General features: G+C 43.4%; 1 protein-coding gene across 6 annotated transcripts in view; it reads left to right on the top strand.

The window, feature by feature from the left end:
- Positions 1-644: 644 nt before the first annotated feature.
- The window catches only part of PLEKHA7 (pleckstrin homology domain containing A7), a 224,400-nt gene continuing 200,455 nt past the window's right edge, over positions 645-24,589 (top strand). For 3 of the 6 annotated variants that reach the window (XM_066640650.1, XM_066640642.1, XM_066640702.1), the window contains exons 1-3: positions 645-859; positions 996-1,072; positions 1,294-1,351. In XM_066640650.1, coding sequence (XP_066496747.1) covers positions 771-859; positions 996-1,072; positions 1,294-1,351 — 224 coding nt within the window. In that variant the 5' untranslated portion in view covers positions 645-770. The remainder of the gene's footprint in view (positions 860-995; positions 1,073-1,293; positions 1,352-24,589) is intronic. The other 3 variants (XM_066640633.1, XM_066640659.1, XM_066640668.1) reach the window with 3 other exon arrangements.

Raw genomic sequence — 24,589 nt, 5'->3', positions numbered from 1 at the left:
CTTGGGTTAACTTAATAGTTAAGAAAGGTGGGACAGCAATGTCTTAAAATAAAATAAAATAAATGTACAGGGAAAATGCGATTACCCTGCCTCAGAAAGGAAAGACCTATAGACCATCCACCATGAGCAATGAATAACTATGGGCTCAATCCTTTCCAACTTTCCAGCGCTGATACAGTCATGTTAGTGGGGTGTGTGCTGCATGATGCAGTGGAGGAGAAGTCACAGAGGCCACCTCAAGGTAAGGGAACATTTGTCCCCTTAATACATTCTTATGAAGCCTTTACCTTCTCCCCCTCTCAAAGCTTTGAAGTTGAAGGGGGGAGCAGTAGCACGTACTAAAGCTGCAATCCTATCCGCACTTTCCTGGGAGTAAGCCCCACTGAACTCAATGGAACCTACTTCTGAGTAGACATGCCAGGCTTGGGTCGTCAGTGAGCCCTGAATACAAACTCCAGAAGACTTGTGAGGCAGAACCTGTTGCCTGAGTGCTGTGAGAGGAGACTGGGGGGGGGGGGAAGGGACCCTCTCCTGCCCCTTTGTCCTCCTCCAGCGACGGTCATTGTTTCGCAAGGAAGGGCAGCGACCCCCGAGGGTCAGGTCTGCCTCCGCGGTTCAGCTGGGGGGGGGAGAGGGAGGAACGGTCGCCCCCTCTGCAGAAGGCGCGGGCGGGACGCTGCCCGGTGGCGCTGCTGAGCCGGCACTGGGCGCCCGCCTGCCCTCGCGCTCTCTCGCACCCCCCTCGCAGGCAGTGCGCGCGGCGGGCGAACATGGCGGCGGCTGAAGCGGTGGGGCGGGACACTCTACCTGAGCACTGGTCCTATGGCGTCTGCAGGGACGGCCGGGTCTTCTTCATCGAGTAAGGCGCGGGCCGGCGGGCGGGCGAGGGAAGTGAGGGGGGGGGGGCGGGAGGGCTCGCGGTCTCCCCGCTCCTTCTCCCCCTCCCTCTCCCTCCGGCTGCACTAACAGGTGCATGTTTGCGCTTCTCCCCTTAGCGACCTGAGCCGCTCAACTACTTGGCTGCACCCTCGCACCGGGGAGCCCGTCAACTCGGGCCACATGATCCGCTCAGGTGGGTGCCGCCCGACCCCCTCCGCGGGGGAGACCCGCAGGCTCCCCCCGCCCCGCGCTGGCTGGCTGGCGGGCTCCCTCCCGGCTCCCTGTTTGCCTCTCAGGGGAGGGGGAGGATAACGACCTTTGTGTGACTGGGATTTGCGAGCTCCAGGGCACCGCAGCTCACTCCCTTTTCTCTGCCTCCCCCCCACTTCTCTCACCCCCCCCCCCTTAAAACAGATCTCCCCCGTGGCTGGGAGGAGGGATTCTCGGAAGAGGGAGCCAGTTACTTCATTGAGTAAGTATTTCCCACTTGGAGGGGGGGGGAGGAAGTGCTAGTTATGAGACTGTGGCTGCAACCCTGTCCACACTTATCCCACACTGGGAGCAAGCCCCTTTGATTAGAATGGAACTTACTTCTGAGTAGAGATGCAGGGGATTGGGCTAAACATCTCTCCATAGAGGAGGAGGAAGTACTGCTTCTTGTTATGAGACTATGGGCACAGTCCTAACCAGGTCTACTCAGAAGTAAGTCCTATTTTGTTCAGTAGGGCTTACTCTCAGGAAAGTGTGGTTAGGATTGCAGCCTATGACTACAACCCTATCCGAACTTACCCCACACTGGGAGCAAACCCTTTGATTAGAATGGAACTTACTTCTGAGTAGAGATGCAGGGGATTGGGCTAAATATCTCTCTATTGAGGAGGAGAAAGTACTAGTTGTTGTTATGAGACTGTGGCTGCAACTCTATCCACACTTACCTGGGAGAAAGCCCCTTTGATTATAATGGGACTTACTTCTGAGTAGAGATGCAGAAGATTGAGCTAACTATCTCTGTATAGCAGGGGTGGGCAAACTTTCAACTTTAGGGATCCTGGACCTTTCACAATTCTGTAGGAGGGAGAATTTCAGCAGGTGCAGCTTGTTGTCTGTGAGATGACAAGCTGCACCTACTGAAATTCCCTCTTCTATACAATTGTTAAAGGTTCAGGATCCCTAAAGTTGAAAGTTTGCCCACCCCTGCTCTATAGAAAGAAAAATTGGGTGTTTTTTTTGTTTTCTCTGGTTACTTCAAAGAAAGCTGCTTTATGTTTGTGAAATGAAATCTACATCCTCTTGTTTTGGTTCTGTATGTGTGTATCCAAAGTTAGAGAAATATTGTGCTTGTGACATATGGGGAGGAGCATGATTTCTCATCTTGTGTGTTGGAATTTCATCATAGGGTTTAGAAGTTAATCATTTTTGGTGCTCATTCATTGTTTTTTTCTTTTGGACAATTCTGGCGCTTGTTGGCACAGACAATAAGTTTCACCGTTGTGGATGCTTTATGTTACTTCTGGATTTTGTGCTGTAGCAAGTGGCTTGACTGAATGTCAGCCAAACTTGGTGTGAATGTCTTACTCGCACAGGCTGGCTAGAACCTGTTGCCTGCTGAATTGAACTGTAGCACTGTTATAGGGTAGGCTAATGGCATTTGATGTGACAGACTGTCACTTTTTTCTGTGTTAAGGTATTTAAGCCAAATTAAACAGTCACAAACCTGTGAAAGCAAACAGTGGGCTATATTGATCCATTCTGAAGATGCAAACAGCATTGTGGAAAGCTGTGCATGCATCCTAGTTAAGGCATTGAGAGAAAATCAGGGAATGATTAAATTCTGACACTGGCCTGCTTTGCTACAGAGAAAATTAAAAAATGATATCTTAACCATTTTTTAGCTTTTCATTTGCAAAGAGACCACTGAGATTGTATAGTGTAGTGGCTGGGAAACTGAGCTGTGGAATCAGGACTTTTCTAGTTTAAAACTTGCCTCTGCCATGAACTCTCTAGGGCTGCAATCCTATAACTTACCTGAAAATAAGTTCCATTGAATTAAAGGAGCTTACTTCTGAGTAATATGCATAGGATTATGCTGTAAGTAGTCTTAGGCAAGCCACTTCCTTCTAAGTAATAAATACATAAATGTTGTTCTCAGCATCAGCTGCAAAATAGGGATATTAATACTTATTCTACAAGATTGGTTGTAAAGACTACATCGAGACAAGGCACTTAAAACATTTTGCACACTCTGAAAGTGCTATTCAAATTATTATTATTGCGGTGGTGGTGATAAAGAATTTTACCGATATGTTTTCTTCTATTTTGTGCTTTTAGATAACTCCATTTCCCTTGGTGTATTTTTAATAAAGCTGAAGTGTTGTAGATCTGGTACACTAACAGTGTATCTGGTGTTAGACTTTGGATTGGATCACTGGTATTCTTTTGGTCAGCAACACAGCTTGTTCCACTTGAGTGGGAACATTTGCTTGTTGTTGTTACAGAGACAGAAAGGATGGAATTGTACTAGAAAAACTGAGTGATAGAGTAACAAACAATTTCTCAGCATTACCTGAGGGAAACAGTTTCTTTCCTGAGCCCTTAGATTGTAAGGTTGGAATGACACCACTAAAACAAAAACACTGAAATACTTGGCATTCACTTTGAAAAGTAAAGTCGGTGTTGAATTACAGTTTTGTTTTGCACCTGTTCAGTATGTAATGTTAGTTTAAAATGTTATAATATTTCCATGAGCTGCAAAAGACTTTCTCCTGGAGAGTGTTTTAAGAGTGAATCAATGCCCCCTCCAAGCTGTTTCAGATGCAGTGCATATTAAATATTGAAGTCAAAAGAAATTGATATATCAGAAGATTGTAAAGTTGGCTGCTTTGGATGGTATGGTTTGAGGAGAATGGTAATTTGTTCTGATTGTGGTTTAACAAATAAGATACGTACAAGATTATTAACTGACCATGATTAGTTATTTTAGTTACACAGTTATTTTGGTTTGTTCACTGGCCACAAAAGTTGCCTTTCCACGGATTCTCTATCATATATTTGATTCTGCCAGATTGGTGTCTACGCCTTTGCAGAAGCTCTATTCATGCAAGATCCCTCTGTCCAATTTCTCCCAGTATTCCCCTCCCACCATGCCATAGTTCATGCCATTCTGGAGAGTCTCCCAACCCTCAGGAGTAGTTTTGTAGATGGCTCAAAAGTCTAGAGCAGGGGTCTCCAAATTTTTTGGCCACAGGACCACATCAAATATCTGGCGTGGTGTGCAGGGCCAGAAAAAAAATTTAAATATAAAATTTAAATAAATAAATGAGAGATGGAACTTAGATGAGTGAACAAATGAATGAATGGGCTCCTTTATTCAACCTCTGTGTTCCTCAGAACACCCTCCAGACACAATCGGAGCACAGTTCTGGTCATGTTCAGTTGAGTGTGCCAGAGGCTTTCAGGGGACAAGAGGTTGACCACGGGCCGGAAAGAGGCTTGCTGCGGGCCGCATCTGGCCCCCGGGCCAGGGTTTGGAGACCCCTGCTGTTGGGTATTGTTTACCAAAGCCTGACAGTTTGGGTTCTTAAATATTTTCTGTGTTAACATCTTTACCTCATCCCTTTCAAGGCACAACTTTGAAGATGAGGCAAAGTTGGTACATGATGGCAAATTTAGTTTTTGAGATAAATTACGAAAGCTTGCCAAAAATTTTATTCTGCCTGCAGCAGCACAGTACCCAACTAGCAGCCCCTGGGTGTACACCATAACTTCCAAAAGCTGGACTGCATTCTAATTATAATCATAAAAATATCCATATTATCACCACATTGGATGACTCCATAGCCAGGACAGCACACCTTCTTTTGCAATGAGGAAGGAACTGACAATATTGTCTCCTGAAATAACCCCTTGAAGGGGGTTCTGAATCTTTACATCTGTGTACAACTAGACTTATACACCTGTTATTCATTCATTCATTCGATTTATATTCCGCCTTTCTCCCCGAAGGGCACCCAAGGGCACCTATATACAAATCATCAGCAACTGGAATAAATATAGAGGACATTATTTTCTTTCCTATATTTCAATTTGATATTCTTTTTTGTTTATGCTTGATGCCTCATTAATGGTATCAATAAGAAGTCATTTGGGCACATTATAAAATTTATGATGAGGGAATCTCTTGGGCATGTCATAGTGTAGTGTCTTATCGTACCTGAGAAGGAGGAGCAGAGGTAAAACACGTTCTTGATTTGGTTTTCCGTGTTTAGTGGTCAACCATTGATGGCTTGAGAAGAATTTGGCAAGCTACAAATAGATTTTTCCAGTGTGGGAACCTTGAACAAATTAGCGAAATATTGAGCTCATTAAGGTTTCATGTGAGACCAAAATTGAATATTAATCAAAAATTTGCAAACTTCTCTGGTTTGTGAATGAAGTTGGAAACTAACCTTATGAGCTAAGTTTGAGATGCAATGTTCATTCTCTCATAATCTGATTGATTTTTTTTAATTTTTGCATGATTGAAACTAATCCTGTCAAGAGTTGTTGAAACAAATTTTGTCACAGTTGAACTAACTGTTTAAGATTTCTTTACCTTGGTGCTTAGCACAAGTTTCAAATGCCTTGCATTCTAATTCAGATAGATATGGTGGTCAGTGTAAAGGTCTTCAGAGCATAGATTTTTTTTTTCACCCTTTATGCAAATATGGTATAGAGCACTTCTGAAGATTCCCTTTTGTTTTGGAATATTTTGCTTGTCAGACTGAAATTCAGAATCTTTTTGCAAAGTTAGTTTTTTGGTTGTGCTTAGCTGGAAAAGTTAGCTAAAATTGGTGGTTGTTGAAAAATATTTTGTTATATGTTCTGCAAAGATTAATGGTGAAAGCTGGACTCATTATCCCTTTTGTCTTGAAATAAAGGAGTAGTGTAAATGTCTTGTTTACAATTGTTTTAACTCATTTGCCATATCACAGTTATTTATTGAAGTGAAGGTTAAGACTCATTCATCAAAAATTTAAGGATCTTGTTTCTGGAGTACAACTGATGCAATAGAACAGCAGTTCTCAAACAGTTTGGTCTCTGCAACCCTTTGCACTCCTAAGAAGAGTCTTGGGGGGCATGTGCAAAGTCTGGAAGAGCCCCAAAGCTCCAGCACATGCATGGAGTGGTGCAGCACCAAGCAGATGGCTGCTATTTATGGTGTGCTCATGGAGCCCCTGAAGGGTTCTCCAGTAGCCCCAGAGCTCCTAGGAACACACTTTGGGAAATACTGCCATTGAGAATTAGATTAAGGCATTCCCCCCCCCCCCCCACATTGCATATATGCATTAGGGATCAAATGTATACACCTGTGGGCTGGGTAAAGTGGGTTAATTAAGCCTTGGGGAGGGGCTCCAGTTTCCCCTCCCAACTTGTAAAGGTACTTGTAATGGCAAGTTTTAGTTGTCATAACCAGGAAAAGAGTGAGGTATTGGCAATTGCAAAGTGTGAAGGAGGAGGGAGTGTGAACACTCAACTACGGCCATGGATTGGCTATAGGCTATGTATGGAACACTGGAAATCCATGAGTTTTATGTGAAGATAATTGTTGTTTTTGTTTCAGTAATATGGGTGTCTCCTAAAGATTGCTTTGATTCTTTAGGAAAATAGTGTTTCTCTTTCCATCAAATTTGTAAACTTTGTCCAAACATAATGGCTATGCAAATAATTCTACAAAATGGTTTGTTGCAGATTAATAGACCTCAGGTTTATCAGGGTGTGTGCGAACATCGGTTTGTTCCCACACCTTTATTCAGATCACATGAGCATGGTAGTTTCCCTCTACTACCACTTTAGTCTTCAGCGTAACAGTGCTCTCTATGCAGGGATGATATGGTGCAGAAAGTTAACATTAACATATGTTGATATGAGATGCACTACCTGAGAGAGTTGCCTCTCTAGTACAGACAACTGTACCACAAAACAGCAAGGCACTTGCAGTGAAAGTATTTCTCTTACCCCAGGGGAAAAAACGCCTTTGTAAACATACTCATGCTTTATCTTCATAAGATGTGTTTACTGTGACAGTAACTAGATTTTCCACCTCTGTGATTTTCAAAATTGCTACTGATGATTAAATGTCCAGTTATCTGTCTCAATAAGAGGTAAATAAATGCTAATAGTCTCAAAATAGCAAATTGTTTTTCAGTAGATAAATGTTTGTTGGCTCTTTCCGTGATATTTACTGTACTTTATTTAGGAAGATTCCCCCCTCCTACAGTTGACTCTGCCCATAGTTTTTATATTTAGTGGTTGTTTTAGGATCAAGGTAATCTCATTAAGGAGTACAATAAACATTTGTGTTATTTCTTTCTCACACTCACAAAGAGCAATTCAGGGTCATAAAGTATAGTGTCTGATATTCAGTTAAACCAGGGCTTTTCAAACTGGGGTGTCGTGATGCCCCAGCCTGCTGGCCCTGCCCCCTTAAGGGGCAGGGGCAGCCTAGAGGCAGGGAGGAGGCAGCGGCATGATCCCCAGGATCATGCCGCTCAGGGGGACTGCAGGGGCTTGAGTACACGTACCCAAGCCCCTGCAGCCTCCCGGGGGTGCGGGAAGCCAGCGCGACCTGCAGCAGGGCTCCCCGCAGCATTGAAGGTAGATGCAGAGCGATTGCGCTCCACTTCCGCTTTAGCTTTGCTGTGGTTGGCTCTTGTATCACAGTGATAAGTTAAAACTGTACAGTATAAAGCTCTAACGCAGTGGTTCTCAAACTTTAAGGGAGTTTTACTCCCTCAGTAATTCTTTGTGGGGGAGGGGTTAGGGCGCATCGCTAAGGAGGGTGCTTGTGACTTACTTTATGAAGACAGAGCTGCAGCAGGCTGGAGGAGGTGTGGGGAGCCCTGTGCAGGCCTACGCAGCACTCCCCGGGGCTCGGAACATTCTGTAATAGCAGATGCAAAGCACCTCCTTCAAAACGGAAGTGCTTTGGTCCACCTTTTCTAAGCCCTGGGGAGTGCTGCAGAGGGCTGCACAGGGCTCCCCACACCTCCTGCAGCCTGCTGCAGCTTTGCCTTCATAAAGTAAGTCACAAGCACCCCCCTTGCCCCCCCCTACAGACGCGATCCTGGGAATCCCCTTCCCTCTGCCCCTTAAAGGGACGGGGTACCTTTACACTAACTGGTGGGTCAGTTTGAGAACCACTGCTCTAATGAAAGTGCATCACTGTTCTATGTGCATGTGACCCACATGATTTACCCTTTTTATTTTATGGTTGAAATGAATAGGGAAGTAATAATGTGTAGGTAATATAAGGGCAAACTATAAATTGGACCTCAGAGTAATCCAGATGATTGAGCCGTAGCTAACTTGAACTCTGAGAGCAGATTTGCATAACTGCTGGGCTTGTGGTGGCCTTTTTCTCAGCATATAGTGGCTGCCTCCTCTTTGTGTGTGTTATACCTCACTTAGCTACGGACTGAAGCATCAGTTCATGCAGCATCTCTCAACTTGCATAGCAGAATTGGTGCTATCTCTTTCTGTCACGTGAGTAACTTGATCTGCCTAACACTGGAAGGGAACTGGCACAAGCTGAGCAAAAAAAAAAAGCACACCTTTCTGCTGTGAGTCTGGTCATCATGTAAATTGATCCTGACTCTGAAAGCAGTGGAATAATCTGAATTAATTTCTTTAGTAATTTATTTGTAATAGTGGCTTTGCTTAATTTATTGTTGGTTTTCTAGGGCAACTTTCTTCTATCTTGCTGTTGTTGAATAATAATAATTTCTGTTATCCTGAGCTACTCAAAGACCTGTTTTTACCAGCGAGTCTGGTAACTTGCCGTATGTGTTTTTTTTCTGATCAGGCCTGCACTAAATTATTGACATTTACCACATATCTAAATAGAATTGGGTAGATTACTTTATGTGAACAGCCAAGAGGAAGAACTTCAAGAAATGAAATGCATTTAGTACAGTTCATATAAAGTATACCTGAAGACTCTTGAATTACTATAGTAAAACTTTAAATTATTTTTCTTTAAACGTTCTGCTAAAACTATATAGAGTACCTAAATCCCCAACTTACGTAATGGTTCCATTCTGGAAGTCTGTCTGGAAATGGGAATGTACGTAGGTTGAAACAACCAGCTCTTGTTGACCCAGTGCAAAAGCAAGCTTTTTACTATGTATGCGCAACAGTGGCAACGCAGCCACCTGTACCTTGGATGTCCAGTATAATTCCAAAGACTTGCTAATGGCCACAAGTGTGACTCATGGGTTTCTGTAACTCAGAGAAGCAGTGTACCTTTCAGCTTCTTAATGGATATTGACATTTTTAGGCGTTGAGTTTGTCAAATGATCTTTAAACAAGGGTTCATGGAAAACTTTTGTGAGTTCAGTTTTATTCTATTCTTGCCTGATATATATTTTCTTATAGTTCTCAAACTTTTAGCACTGGGACCCACTTTTTTGAAGGAGAATCTGTCAGGACTCACTGGAAATAATGTCATGACTGGAAGTGACATCATCAAGCAGGAAATTTTTTTTAACAAATCCTAGACTGCGGTCTTACTCACACTTACACAGGAGTAAGTCCCATTTACTATCATAGTTAAAACCATGTACATAATAGTCTGTTAAAAGCATAGATCTGTAACATTTCCCCAAATGCCGTCGCATACCGTGGTAGCATCAAGTCTAATATATTAAAAAATAAAATATTGAAATGAATAGGGACCCACCTGAAATTGGCTCATGACCCACAGTGTGAAAAACACTGATCTTCTATCTTCCTGGAGAAATTTGTGATGTGACAATTAAGTTATGTTTTGTTTTATATAATGAAAGATGACTTAAAACGACACCAATGATTTATTCTTTGACAGTTTTTCCTCTGATATTTGAATTTATATTTTTATAATTTTTTAATGGCCAGATAGTCCCTGGCAAAAGCCAGGTATTCCTTGACATAAGGATGTCCAACTTACAGACATTCTGAGTTACAGATAGCTCTGTGTGTGCTTTTGTGCAAGCTCAGTCTGTCCAGCCTTAGTTTCTTACTACTATAATATTGTCTACTTCTTTTCATACCAGATAAATTTATTATTTATATTTTAGAATTCAGGATTCTCAGAGTATGGATATCCTTGTGAAGTGGTGAAGTCAGTGGTTCCCAAACTGAGAGCCATGGCTCCCTGGGGAGCTGTGGAAACCAGTCAGAGGAGCCATGGAAAAGCCCACTGTCCTATACAATGTATAGGATTGTAGCCCTAAAGGGGATCCATGTCCAGTTGCCCAGTAGGTCAAGGGAGCAACCAGTAGAAAAAGTTTGGGAACATTGGTATAAGTCAGGGGTCTCCAAATTTTTGGCCAGAGGGCCTTATCAAATATCTGGCGTGGTGTGGAGGGCCGGAAAAAAAATTTAAAATATAAAATTTAAATAAACAAATTAGAGATGTAACTTAGGTAAGTGAATAAATGAATGAATGGGCTCGTTCATTCAACCTCTCTGGCCCTCAGAACACCCTCCAGACACAATCAGAGCACAGTTCTGGTCATGTTCAGTTGAGTGGACCAGAGGCTTTCAGGGGACAAGAGGTTGGATGTGGGCTGGAAAGAGGCTTGCTGCAGGCTGCGTCTGGTCCCCGGGCTGGGGTTTGGAGACCCCTGGTATAAGTAATTGCTAGGGGAAGGTTCCACCTCCTGAAATCCCACAGTTTTATTATTGTGTACATCTTTTTTTCTGTTGTGTTCAGCTTGGCTTGTCTGTTTTGATATGTGGCAGCTTTCCAGACTGAAAAGGAACAATTACTATGACACGTATATTAGTAATGCAATAGCATTTGTGGATTTTTCCTTCACCAAATAAATGAGGAAAGAAGAAAACATGGGAAGGTAGGAAGGAGAAAGGAAGTTCCTTTGCTTATCTTTTCATAGATACATAGACACATCTAGTCGAGCTTTTTGTATCTCACAGTGGCCTACCAGATGCCTCAGGGAGCACATAAGACAACAAGAGACCTACATCCTCATGCTCTCCCTTGTACCTGGCATTCTGAGGTAGCCTACTCCTAAAACCAGGAGGTTGCACATACCCATCATATCTTGTAACCTATGATGGAGTTTTCCTCCAGAAATTTGACCAATCCCCTTTTAAAGACATCTAGGTCAGATGCCATCACCACTTCTCTGCTGTGCAGAGAGAAAACCAAGAGAGCTGTCAAGTTGCTGCCTCCTGTTTCACCTGCTTGGCGGGCCTGCTGTCGCACCGCTACAGTCTCTGGAGGCCATTCACCAAAGGAGAAGCCAGAATGGTGTGACTGTGAGACCATCAAGCCACACATCTGAGAGTGAAGTGAGGTAATGATATTACTCCACAGCCACAGGCAACCTGATACCTAGGAATGCCACTGAGAAGGAAAAAGAAAGCCGCTGCAAAACACCAAATAGACAGGGGAAGATAAGTTTGGAGCCTGCCCATTCCTTTTACTTTCAATAAACATTGTGGGCACTTTCCGTGTTCCACACTGCTTCTGTTTGCAATGAACAGGGGATTGATTCTGAGTTTCAGACAGTGTTGGGCATTGGTATAGCTAATGATTGTGTAACCTGATGCTGAACTCAAAATGATGCCCTGGAAGTGATGTCACAACCAGAATTGACATCATGCCTGTACTTTTAAAAAAGTGAAAATAGGGGGGAAACCCATCTTGTCCCCCCAGCAGCTTGCCACCCACTTGCTCTGCTGCCTCCCCCCAGCCTCCTCCCCAGCCAAGGCACCTATCTGCTACCTGGGATCAAAGAAGATTTTGAGCCACCCCACCCAAACCAAATTTAATTAAGTAAATAAAAAGTGTGCTCCTTATTGGTTAGAGACACTGTGCTGGGGTGAACACGGATGGTTATTCTCCCCCTGCTAAATATAAGAGGAACGCCACTTGAAAAAGCACCTCTACCCAGTTAGCAGGGGTAAATTCATTATGATACATGGAAATGAGAGATGACTCATACTAACACCATATTGGTTTCATGCTGTATCATAATAACATCTCATTATCTCTCAAAACAATCAGTCTCATAGGTCAGTTCTGAGTTAAGGAAATCTACTTTTTGTTCTATGAGGCAGTTGTGTTTTCATTTTCTGGCTAACTGGCCATAACGTTTGATGGAATACAAATATTCCATTGTGGTTTGTTTCACTGCATTCTGCATTAAGTTACTTTTCCAGTGGTATATAACATGATGGTGGTATTTGTTCCTACCGTGGTGGTGGTGGTTGTTGTCACAGTTTTGGCCTCCAATGTCAAGCTCAGCTTTTTGCCTCCCTAAAGCTTGTTGCCTGGTGCAGTTGCTACCCCCTGCACCTCCTTAGCTACGCCACTAGTGTGGGGGAATGTGCGATCTCTCCCAGAAGTGTATTTTAGCCTCTTCAGTGTTGGGGCTGTAAGGTTCTTTTAATAAATAAAAGGTATTTGGTAAGAAAACCTCCATAGTAACAATGTTGGCTGTTTTCCGTGTCTACTCCCTAGCTCAAACAATGTGTTCTGAGATGCTTCTTCATTACATTTCATGCAAGTATGAAAATGCACTTCCAATAACAAATAAATGTTCAGGAATCACTTCAGTAGCTCTTTAGAAATATGCTTTAAGCAAAGACTGAAAAAAATAGACATTAATTCATTCAACAGTGTACCAAAATGAGTGAATTGCAGAAGCAAATATGGTCTAAGAAGGTATTTGCACTTTTGTGTTTTCTGGATAATTAGGGTCAAACTAGACGTGATGCTAAATGCCTCATTTGTGCTTGCATTTTTTCTTAATTAAAATACCAGCTGCAGTAGGACCTATTAGAATCGGGAATGAAGAATGCTAGAAGTTGCTATTTAACCCTTTCATGGGATAAACAACTGTACACCTGAACTTCCAAAAACAAAGAATAGCTGGTATGATTTAAAAATGGGATAAGATTTAATTCCTGATATGTTTTGATTGTTCAGTCTTTTTCAAGGGAATATATGAAGATTCAAAGATCAACAATACTTTGAGATTTCAAGCCGTTCCCCACTGAAGGTTCCCCCCTTTCACTTTTTCCAGTTCTGTATCACCTGTACTGATCTAAACAATATTTTTCTTCAGGATAGTTGAAATTAAATATTTAATGCCTGAATAAAGTGTATATTTCTAGACACTTTTTGAAGTAGTGTGGTTTGCATTTTTTCCCCCTAGTTAACTCTTAACTGATCACTTTTCAGGAGTTCTTATCAAAAGTATGTCATAATGTAATTAAAACCTCTTATTTTTATTACAAAATCAATCTTTTTAAAGCCTTTAAAAAAGTTGTTAATTCCCTTTTACATTCCCTTTTAATGTAAAGCTCTATAAATTCATTACCCCCTCCCTACCTTGCAAAAAATACACCTACATTACCCCTCCATTTGACATTTTCCTCAGTATTTATACATGCAAATTTAGAACATAAATGGCCAATATTATAAACACCCCACCCCTGCAAACCTTTTTCCCACCTGACCAATATATTAATTGTCTTGATAGTCCCTATAATGAGGAAGTGGTCGTTAGCTGATATTTTTGGACCATGTTTTATTCCAGTTTGTTGCTGAGAACTGCTTTGTGTTTGTACTGGCGTAAGAAGAGATTTCCTGGGGATTACAAGTACTGACATTGTCACCAGCCTCTGCTGGTGTAAGTAGAGATTCTTGTGGACTAGGCACTCAAGTGTCTTGTATAAAATTTCCTATTCAGAGAAGCAGTAACACTAAAGTATAGAGATTAAATTAACAAGTGAATACAGAATCAGGAGACAACTTTGAAACTCCATCAGACTGGGTATTATGTAGTTATTGTACACATGAAAATTCACTCAAGCCCTCAACATTGAAACTGTTGAATCAGCATGCCAGTAGTCTGTAGAGTTCAAGCACTAGCATGGTTTTTCCTACTATCTATCATGGGAGTGTGTATAGCTGCGTATGCAAAGATACTGTTACAAAGAGGTAAAAGCTAGTGTGTACAAACTTCATAACTTCAAGTCAGTTCGTCACCCCTTTCTTTTAAATACATCCTCACAGGTATGAAATATGTGGAAGGGCACTGTGCATAACAGCATGTACAGCAACATGCAGAAATATATAGCAATATGCAGGAACCCCACAGACATCAGTGCCCCATGGAACGTGCCACACGTAAGCATTGTGTAGAAGATAGCATTGTGTCTAGTAATGAAACGAGAGCAGAGCATATGTTGAAATACGCTACACGGAAGCATGATATAGGCAGCAATTCTTGCAAGACCATCACATGAACTAGGTGTATGGCAATCTGGTATGTGTGGCTTCTCCTGCACGTGTTGCTGCACCTGGTTATCTGTGAGTATAAGGGGTAGGGAAAGCCATATCTCACTAACAGCTTTGCTTGTTGGGTCCCCCCCAACCAGAATAACTGATTCCTAGTAGTGTTTGTACCTGTTTACTACACATCATTGTCATCTTAATGTATTTGAATCAACATTCTATAGTTGTGTGAAAAGTGGAAATAAAGCTTTCCTCAAGCTGGTCAAGTACAATATTACTTGACAGTAACGATAACATGTTCATTATTTTTCTGGTGTCCCAATCCTATATGTTGATTACACCACCAGAACACATGTTCTGGCAGTATAGCTTGTTTTCCAGCTCTTGCAAACGCATTATACCAGAGAGTGCAGCCTGGGTACTGCTGGAAGCAGTGAATTACCAGAGTCTGCGGCTATGTACTAGGGACACCCACTGCAGCAGGTAAGACCTCACAGAGAGTGGGAGGGAGAAGGGGGCAGAATGGGGAGCTAATGTGGTGGGAGGGAGGTAGATTGGGCCCTGGAAGGCGTCAGATTCAGTGACAGTGATGAACCTCACCCTTTTCCTAGGCTTGATCTGCCTTCATTAGTCTACATGGACTTGCACCAGCTATGGAGATGGCATAAGTATGAGGAGACCTCGCGGAGTGTTATGAACTTACCTGGGGCAAAAGAAAAAAGGCCACTGGAGACTGAAATTCCCCCTTGGAATACAGCTGACTCCATGTTGGCACCACTGCATTGCTGCACAGGGAGTTAGGTAGGATTGGGCTGTTCATCTCAACAATGTTCAGTTTGATGCCATATTCATTGTTATATATTTTATATTTAATGAGATGTTCCCCCTGCAACTGTGGTGCATTTTGGGAATTGTTTAGAATGTCTGACCTGTTAGGACAGGTTTCTTGCCAAAGATTATTTAGTAGAATGTTCACATCAAGTCATTCATCATACTTGCATCAAGTGGCTGGGTGACTGCATCACTTCCTGAGCCCCTAATACAGCACCAGCTGACACTCGTGGCTTTACATCGAACTCACAAATCTTCAGTGCTGCTATGGCTACTTTCGGCTATTTCTGGCTTTCCCATCCAGTACCAGGTCCAGTAGAACTTCATGCGAATAAACTATTTTGTAAGTATGACAGCATCAGCATATGAATGCTATCACTCTGCATTCCTGTGGAAACTGAATAAAAGATTATTCTCTTTTCTGAAATGGAATCCTGTTTTCTCATTGAATTATTCCTCAAAAATTAACAGTACTTCTTGTGTCAACACAAGACAAGAATAGCTGGAACAGGTTTTGATTTCCAGAGAGGCAAAGAGCCAAGATGACATGTAGCTCTATGGCATTCCTCTGGATCTTCTTTATGATCCAATCTATTCTTGCACAGCACTAGTGCAAATGTGCCATAAAGCACCTTTGCAGCAACTTGGAAGTAAGAAGCTCTGACTGTGCTGTCCCACTGGCGCTCAACCCAGCCCAGTGGCCACTAGCACTGGTAAGTATAATATGGAGTGGCACTAGGGTGGGAGGAGGGTGGAAAGGAGGTGGGGAGGGGATGTTTCAGGGTGGCGGAGGAGTGGTTCAGGCCTGGGAAGGCGCAGGTTCAGCGGACAAGGTTTCTGCCATGTCCTAACCTCCTTCCTGTGCTGTAAAACCCTACATGGGACTTCTCAGGCTTACACTAGGGATTTTTTTTTTAAAAGCATAAAATAATAAAAAATAACCATTACAACAGCCATACAAAACAGTAAAACAATAAAACAATCAAAAGCTGCAATAAATAATAGGTAGCAAAACAGGCAGCAAAACACAAGTCAGTAATAAAATAAGAGAAAGTGGCAATAAAATAAGTAAAAACAATAAAAAGACAATAAAATCAATAAAATCATTTGTAAAAGATGGACAATAATAAAAAGTGGCAATAAGTAGTGGAAAAACCATTAAAACACCCAACTGCTAGCCTCTATAACTGCACAAACTGCATCATTCTGCACTAACTGCACTTTTAGACCATGTTTAGAGATATCCTAAATACAGCATATTATTGTACCATGGCATATAGATCATTGTGGTCAGGTATGATGGGTAGTCCAATCCTGAAGGTGGCAGCTCCGCCAGATACAGTGGTGCCAAAACAGCTACTTCTGGACCCAGCTGCACCGCTGAGGCCACCAGAGGTCTCCTCGGGAGAAGGGTGATTTTGTCCCCTTCCTCCGGGGAAAGCCCTAAGCCCCACAATGGGGCTTCTCAAGTCTGTGCCAGCTACTTTGCCAGTGCAGACTTGAGAGACCTGACTGGAGTTCAGAATCTGGTGGAGCAGAACTCTGCTGGTCCTGCCCCCTCCCATCCTGGTTCCACCCCCACCCTGCTCTTTCCTCACCCTCTCACTGCACCAGAACACCTCCTTCCTGCCCTGAGACCCTCACCATTGCCCAGAGCTCTTACCTAGCTCCAGATGATGTCCAACTGGTGCTGTGCTGTGCCAGTGCCGGTGCTGACTCCATGCATGGTGTCGCGAACATGCCTTACAGCACATTTGCAACACCCAGTGCTGAGGCTGGAGTTCAGTGCCGGTGCTGACCCAGTTCAGGATTTGGTGCCTGTCTCAGGTATGGCTGCAGCTGGTGCACCAGCTGAAGTTGGACAAAGGCCCCTCTGGCCACAGCTGCCACTTTGCTATCCAAGAGCAACTATGGATTCCCAAGCTGGTCATGCAGAGGGAATGCTACTCCATTCAGAACAAGTTGATAGACTAGCACCTGCATTGTGGATTTCCAGACCAAGAGGACCTCTGTTTTGTCCTAATTTAATTTCAACTTGTTAACCAACATCCAGTTCCAAACCACCACAAGGCAGTGCTTCAAGACTTTTCCAGCTCTTCATGGAAAGGGGAGATATTGGTGGATGACATCAGTATATTAGGCACCTCACTCCAAATCCCTGGATCAGGAGTGGGTAAACCCAGCCTGTGGGCCATTTGCAGCCCTTGGGAAAATCCAGACCACCCCTTGGTTAGTCCCTAGTCTCTGATGAGCCTCTGACCCATTGGATACTGTTGGAGTCCAAGCTGGCTCGCAACTACCGATCGCATTTGCCAGACACAAGCTGTGGGCTGAGTCCTTTTATAGTCTCAATGTGTTTTCTGCTTTTCCCTGGGCTATTTTAACCCCCCCCCCATTGCCCCTGAACAATTTAGTCTCCATGTGTTTCTGACTTGGTCTGTATGTTATCACCCTGCAAGAGGCGTGTGGCAAAAAGTAGTTCTCATGTGGTTCTACATGCCTGTATTGTAGTTCTCATGTGCATTATAAATAAGCTCAATAAAATGCATTCCTTTGTATAAGTTCCGTCTCAAATATATTCATTTATGTAAATTTATTCAAATTTGAAATATAAACTAATTCTTTTTTTCCCCCTGGCCTCTGACACAGTGTCAGAGAGATGATGTGGTCCTCCTGCCAAAATGTTTGCAAACCCCTGCCCTGGATGATCAGTTCCAGTTCTTTCATGTAGATCAGCGGTGCTCAGTACGTCGATTGCGATCCACCGGTCGATCGCGAGGCAAAATGAGTCAATCGCAGGCTTCTCTCCCGTCCACACATCCCTGGGAGTGAGCCCCGTCCTGGGAGTGATGCTCCCTGGGAGTGATGCATCCCTGGGAGTGAGCTCCTGTCCAGGCATCCCTGGGAGTGAGCCTTGTCCTGGGAGTGATGCATCCCTGGGAGTGAGCTCCTGTCCACGCATCCCTGGGAGTGAGCCCCGTTGACTCTACTGGGGCTGACTCGTGAGTAGACCTGGAGAGGAGCTGCTGGCAGGCTTCTCTCCCGTCCACGCATCCCTGGGAGTGAGCCCCGTTGACTCTACTGGGGCTGACTTACCTTTCCCCTGTTTTTGCACTGGTATGTATGGAGATCTGCCCCCCCAACTTCCATCTGTTGGTTCTGTGTGCAAGGGGTTTTGCACTGGTCTTGCTGTGATGTCTATATAGGGATCTTCCCTCCCCCACACCTTTCCCCTGTTTTTGCACTGGTATGTATGGAGATCTGCCCCCCCCCCCAACTTCCATCTGTTGGTTCTGTGTGCAAGGGGTTTTGCACTGGTCTTGCTGTGATGTCTATATAGAGATCTTCCCTCCCCCACACCTTTCCCCTGTTTTTGCACTGGTTTGTATAGAGATCTGCTTCCCCCCCCCCACTTGTATTGGAATCGAGGAAGATCTGGTGAGGAGGTAGATGTGGTGTCAGCAGTGGCCCCTTTAAGGGTAAGGCCTGGGCATCCAGCAGAGTGTGCTGCACAGCTGCAGCCACTTGAAGGCAGTAGGGCCCTCAGGGATATAAGAGCACCTGAGGCAGGAAGGGCTCCACTTATTTATGTGAGTCAGCCTTTTCCTACAGGAAGATCATTAAGTCCAAGTACCTTCCACCATGACTGATGAACATTTGGAAGTGTGCTTGAGGCTGGCTGTCAGCAGCTACTGTTCAGACTATGCATCCTTGGCTGATTCACTTCAGTGCAAGTCATCAAAGTAAACTCAAGTAATTACAAAAAATGTTTATAGTTAATTATGTTGTGTTGTGCAATATTGGCTCATGCGGTTATGCAAGGTACACCAACATACATTGTACACATAAATGTTATATGTTATGATGGCGCAAACATTGTAAAAAAAACTCTGGTAGATCTCCGGGCCTTGCTGGGTTTCAAAGTAGCTCTCGAGCCAAAAAAGTGTGAGCACCCCTGATGTAGATATTAAACACAATGGGCAATGACAACAACAAATCTGAAACATGTCACATACCAGTAGCCAGAGTGTCCAATAGGTGTCTCTTAGCGTATCCCTTCTGGGTTATGTTAGCCAAGAAGGAGGAGAGAAACAATTGCAAAACTGCTTCTAATGCCAACTTGAGCAACTGTCCCAGAATGACAACATTGTCAATAGTGTTGATAACCACTGATATGTCTAGCAGGACTAACAGGGACACACTCTCCCTGTCTAGAGCCCAGCACAGATCATCAACCAGGGTGACACTGCTAGCTCCATCCCAAAGCCTGACCTGAAGCTGAACTGAAAGGGATAGTTTCATCCAGGACTCTCTGGAGCTGAAATGCTGCTACCCCCTGTTCAGTTGCCTTGTCTGGGAAGGGGAGTTTTGAAACGGGCTAAAAAGTGTCCAGTATGGTGAGCTCTGTGGAGGACTTTTTCGGGAGGGGATGCATCACCACCACCATTTTCAATCCCACTGGCTGCCTAGCAGATCCATCATAGTGAGCAACCACACATTCTTCCCCTATCTTAGTCCAGTCTGGGGAGTGGGTGGGTTATCAAATAATTTAACTGAAGGCAAATTGTGGGTCCTTATTTCTACTAGGCAAAATTATAACCATGGCCAATGTTTCAAGTCAAGTTTATTAGGTTGATCAGCACATAAACCATACATCTATTTATCTAAAATCTTAAAACCAGAGTTTAAAACCACATAGAAACAGAATTTGGCTACATCCACAACACACTCTTTACAAAGACTACTTAACAGTATTTTCAATCTTAAAGAGTCTGAAAACATAGAGAGATGTATCCATTTCTTTAAGAATCTGTCTCTTCCTGCTGTATATTTTGGGCATCGGGAAAAGATTTCCGGGGTATCTAATTCAGTTAAGGGACAATCACAATAACACTGCTCGGGAGGTATCCTTTGAAAATGACCATTCATTTGTGCAGTTGGTAAAGCATTATATCTTGCAATCATATAAGCACACCTCAACTTGGGAACCATCAGTACATAAAAATTGATGGATAATGAAAATTTAGTGGGAAATTTAATTCCGAAATAAGAAGGGGAGCATTTACGCTTAGCCTCCCTTAAAAGGCCATCCTAATCTTGAATTAATAGCTTTTCAACAAGCAGCAAATGGCTTCTTTCACTAAATTTTTCTAGTGACTGTAGGCCTAGCTCACATATTTTCATATTAATGTTGTTATTCTATTTTACCCAACAGTGTTCTTGTGCTGCTTGTTTTGTAAAAATAGGAAGATTTTCAGCAATTGTAAGTCTGTATTTAAATCCAATAATAGCTTTCCAAATCAAGGTTGAAATATTTGGAAGCCCCAATTCCAACCGTGTAACTTCAGAGGCTATACATGGGGGTAGGGCTAAAAGCGTCCGAAAAAAGACTTACTGGTGTCGCTCGATCTGTTCTATTGGTTCCAAAAACCAGATTGATGAGCTATATAACATACGTGACAATACCATTGCATTATATGCCTTTAGGAGTGCTGGCACATACTGTCCTCCTTTGATGTAAAAAAAAATTTTCAGTGCTAGTAGCGTCAATTCAATTTTCCCCTTAAGATACTGTATATGTTTGGACCATGCAAGGTTAGTTTGGAACACTACTCCAAGATAGCAAAATTTGTTAACCTGCTGCAGCTACGGGCCAATTTTCCATCTTTCATGGTCAATGTTTCAATCCTATAACTCTTTTCTAGGGGTAGGCCCTGTTAAACGTCTTTGAATTTTTGCATAGAATTATGCTGCAAATCTCTTGATAAGGTTATTTGTCTTAGGGAATTTCTAGCTATCTGTATGCTAATTACTTCACCTCGAGGTCATGTGTTGAAATCAGGAGACCTTCAGGCAGGGTATGGTCTGTGGCATGGTGGGCTGTGGTACCCCGGGAAATCGGGTAGCCTCTTGTTGCATGAACAGTCCTCTGACTCTTGGGCTTTTATGGGAGCTCAGGAGGCTGTGGTATGATGGAGATAGCAGGAAAGCTTCACTGCATGAGTACAGTTCTTCTCAAACTTCTTCACATTCATTTGAATATGTTATATAACAATGAATTGTGTTAGCAGTGAACTTGTGGGTGGTAATAATGAATTATTGTGAAGAACAACCATGGAAGTTTGGGGCTGATACATTAGCAATATATGTTGCTCAAGTGTATTATGAGTTCATTAGCAATGATTTCTTATACTCTGAAAAGAAAACTAGCAGCCCAAATCTATGGTTCATAATGTTGCCAGAATCAGCATTTTGGTGGCATTGGACACTTTCCGGCTTTCCCAAAAGGTGATGCACTGGAGCACATGGACTGGCTGCCATTGCAAGGGGCCAGCAACTGCACTAGGAGCCAATTAATACGTGCCAGTTCTGGTAAATGAGTACATAGGGTGGGAGGGAGAAGGGCTCAGGGTGAGTGGAAAGGGGTGGTAATGGGAATGGGGAGGAAGGTGAATTGGAACTGGAAAGGGGCTACGTTTGGTGGCAGCAGCATCCACTGAATTCAAATTCATTTCCCTGCCTCGATTCACCTTCACAGGTCTATGTGGACTTGTGCCAGCTATGGAGCTGATGCAAATGTTCCCTTAGCCTAGTGGTCTCTAAACTTTTCGGTCTAAGGGCCGCATCAAATATCTGGCATGGTGTCGAGGGCCGGAAAAAAAATTAAATATAAAATTTAAATAAATACATTAGAGATGGAACTTAGATGAATGACTGAAATGAATGAACGAATGGGCTGAAATGTCCAGGATTTCTCCAAGCACCAACACAACCCAAGAAATAAAGCACACATACACTTAAATGGATCCCTATTCCCCCACCCCACAAGCATAGCTCTGGTTGTGTTTGGTTAACTAGGCCAGAGGCTCTCAGGGGATCAGAGTCTGGCTGCGGGCCAGATAGAGGGTCTCCTCGGGCCTCATCTGGCCCCTGGGCCGGGGTTTGGAGACTCCTGCCTTAGCCCAAGGAGGTCTCCAGGGGCTGAAATGCCCTCCAGATACAGTGGGCGCCGTGTTGGCACTGCTGAAGTGGCATGCAGGGTTTTGGATTGGATTGTTAGTGTTTTATGTCTTTTGCTTCATTTCTAGTTTTCTTTGTATACATGTTAAACACAGCTTACACTTTTAGCTAGCAGTAATAGAGCATGATTTGTAGTTATCTTCTTTTCAAAGTTATCTTCCTTTCAAAGCACCGTCATATTGTGTACAGGCAGCTCTTAAGAAGGATTTGTGAGGTACATTTTTTGATATCTCAGGAATTCCTGGGCAAGGCAACTGAACAGGTGGTGGCAGTTCACATATAAACAGGCATATAAACACGTAAAGTATATATTTAAACTGAACTTTATGATCAGTTTTGATCCAATCTGGAGCTAGTTGGGTTTAATCCAGTATCTGGGGCTAGTAGATCAGTAGAAGGATGCCAAATGAATCACAATCTGGATCAAGGAACAACAGCCCCAATTCCTGCATACCAGAACTGGAATGCCAGATTTCTCTGTATTGAAGCAGTAGCTGTGAAGGTTGATTGTATTCAAGGACAGTTGAACTGGTCACTTGTTTTGATGTGTTCAAATAAAGCTTTTAAATGTATAGAGTTGCTTATAGTCAGTCCTTTGGGGGTTTTTTTTTTTTTTGCTTTGATTTACAATAGTTATGTAGTGACTTACAGTTACACAATGTCAGGTGATAATTTTCAATATTTGTACCACATGACTTAAAAATGTTCTTTGCATAAGAAATGCAAACATTTGTCTCCTGTTATAAATGGACTCTGTTTCCTTCTCTAATGCGGTGGGCACTGTTTCTTTGACCTCTAAATTTGCAAGCTGTTCTTTTTAGCTATGCAAGGTGTGCATAAAGATAAATTACAATGCATGGTCTTTGAATGGGGACCTGGTTCAGTTGGTGAACCATAGAGGTGGCTATAAAACAGCTGACTAGCATTTTTATACTATATAAGCGGTTATGTTGGTACATTAATGTGTTCAACTGTAGTTGAATTCCATGTGACCTAAGTTGGGGGGGGGAATAATCTAGCTGCCCAATCTTATCCTCCCCCCTATGCCCAAAATAGGCTCGCTGTATCCAGTGTGGAGACAAATTGGGAGGCTTCTGCAGGGAAAGGGAATTTTAATCACCTTACCCCTGCATAAGGCTCCTGCTGCTCCTTGGATCTGAGTTAGCTATTTCACTAGTGCAAGTCCCAGGAGAGAAAGGGGACAGGGAGGCTGCTGCCAGAAGGGGTGGAGATCTGGTGCCTGCCATTACCTGTCTCCGTTATGTTCTCCCTCACCCTCTTGTCTCCCCCACTGGTTTACCTACTCCAGTGGGTGTCAGGAGAGCCAATGACATGTGCAAGAAGATTCTGGCCTTCCCACCAGCATTTTGGCATCATACTACTCAGTTCTTGCTGGGAAGCATTTTATGGTGCTTTTGCAGAAAGGCTCTCGGAGGCTTCTAAGACACAGTTCTAGTTTGCTGAAAAAACCGGAAGTGTCTCAGAAGCCTCAAAAGCTTGGTGAAGTAGAAATGTTTTTAAGCCTCTCCAGAACTGCTACAAAGAAAGGGCTAATTGAAGATCCTCTGGAAGCATTTTCCAGAGGTGTGGTGACACAACAGCGAAGGCCCTGTTTCTTGTCACCATTCCCTTTACCTTGGATGGTGGTGGAACTCTTAGCAGGGCCCTGCCATATGACCTAAGGGGCAAGCCAAACAGTATGGGAAAAGGCAATCCTAAAGGTATCCAGGTTCCAGGCTGTATAGGGCTTTGTAGGTCAAAACCAGCACCTTAATTTGGGCCTGGAAACGAATTGGCAGCCAGTGCATTTGCCAGAGCAGTGGACTGACAGAATCAAATAGTTGAGTCCCAGTAACTGCATGAACAGCTGCATTCTGAACCAGCTGCAATCTCTGAACTGTCTTCATCTCCACTTAGAGTGTGTTACAGTAGTTTAAGCATGATGTAACTGAGGAGTGAACTGTCGTAGCCACTTCCAACTGGCTCAAGTATGTTCGCAGTTGATGCATCAACTGAAGCTGGGCAAAGACCCCCAGGCCCACAGCTGCCACCTAGCCATCCAGTAGCAGCTGTGAATCCAGCAGGACCACAAGGATGTGCACTTGCTCCTTCAGGGGGTTGTGCAACCTCATCTACTGCACAAGTCATGGTTTCCTGGATCAGGAGGACCTCTGTCATGACTGGGTCTAGCCTCAGTTTATGAACCCTATGTAGGTCCCAGATGCCTCCAGACAGTACTCTAGGTCTTTGACCACCCCCTTGGCATTTGGTGAAAAGAGATAGTGTTGGGTGTAATCAGCATATTGATGATACCCAGCTCCAGATTGCCAGATGATCTTTTCCAGTGATTTTTGTGAAGATGTTAAAAACCAGGTCCAAAGTATGCCCAGCCATCTGTGTGGAGGCCACAATCTGCTAGATTAGGCCCATGGTCACTGTCACAGAAAACTGGGTAAAGGTAAAGTATAGGTATCTTCCTGAAGCCATGTTCGTCTGAGCCATGCTAGCCAGATGCAGCTGTGAGAAAATTGCTCATTCAAGCATTCGAAAGGCGCTAGCTTCTTGGAGATGTGG

The sequence above is a fragment of the Tiliqua scincoides genome, chromosome 1 (genome assembly GCF_035046505.1).
Source record: "Tiliqua scincoides isolate rTilSci1 chromosome 1, rTilSci1.hap2, whole genome shotgun sequence".
NCBI lineage: Eukaryota > Metazoa > Chordata > Lepidosauria > Squamata > Scincidae > Tiliqua > Tiliqua scincoides.
Note: the sequence above shows the minus strand (reverse complement) of the source record. Positions and strands in the feature narration are given on the sequence as shown.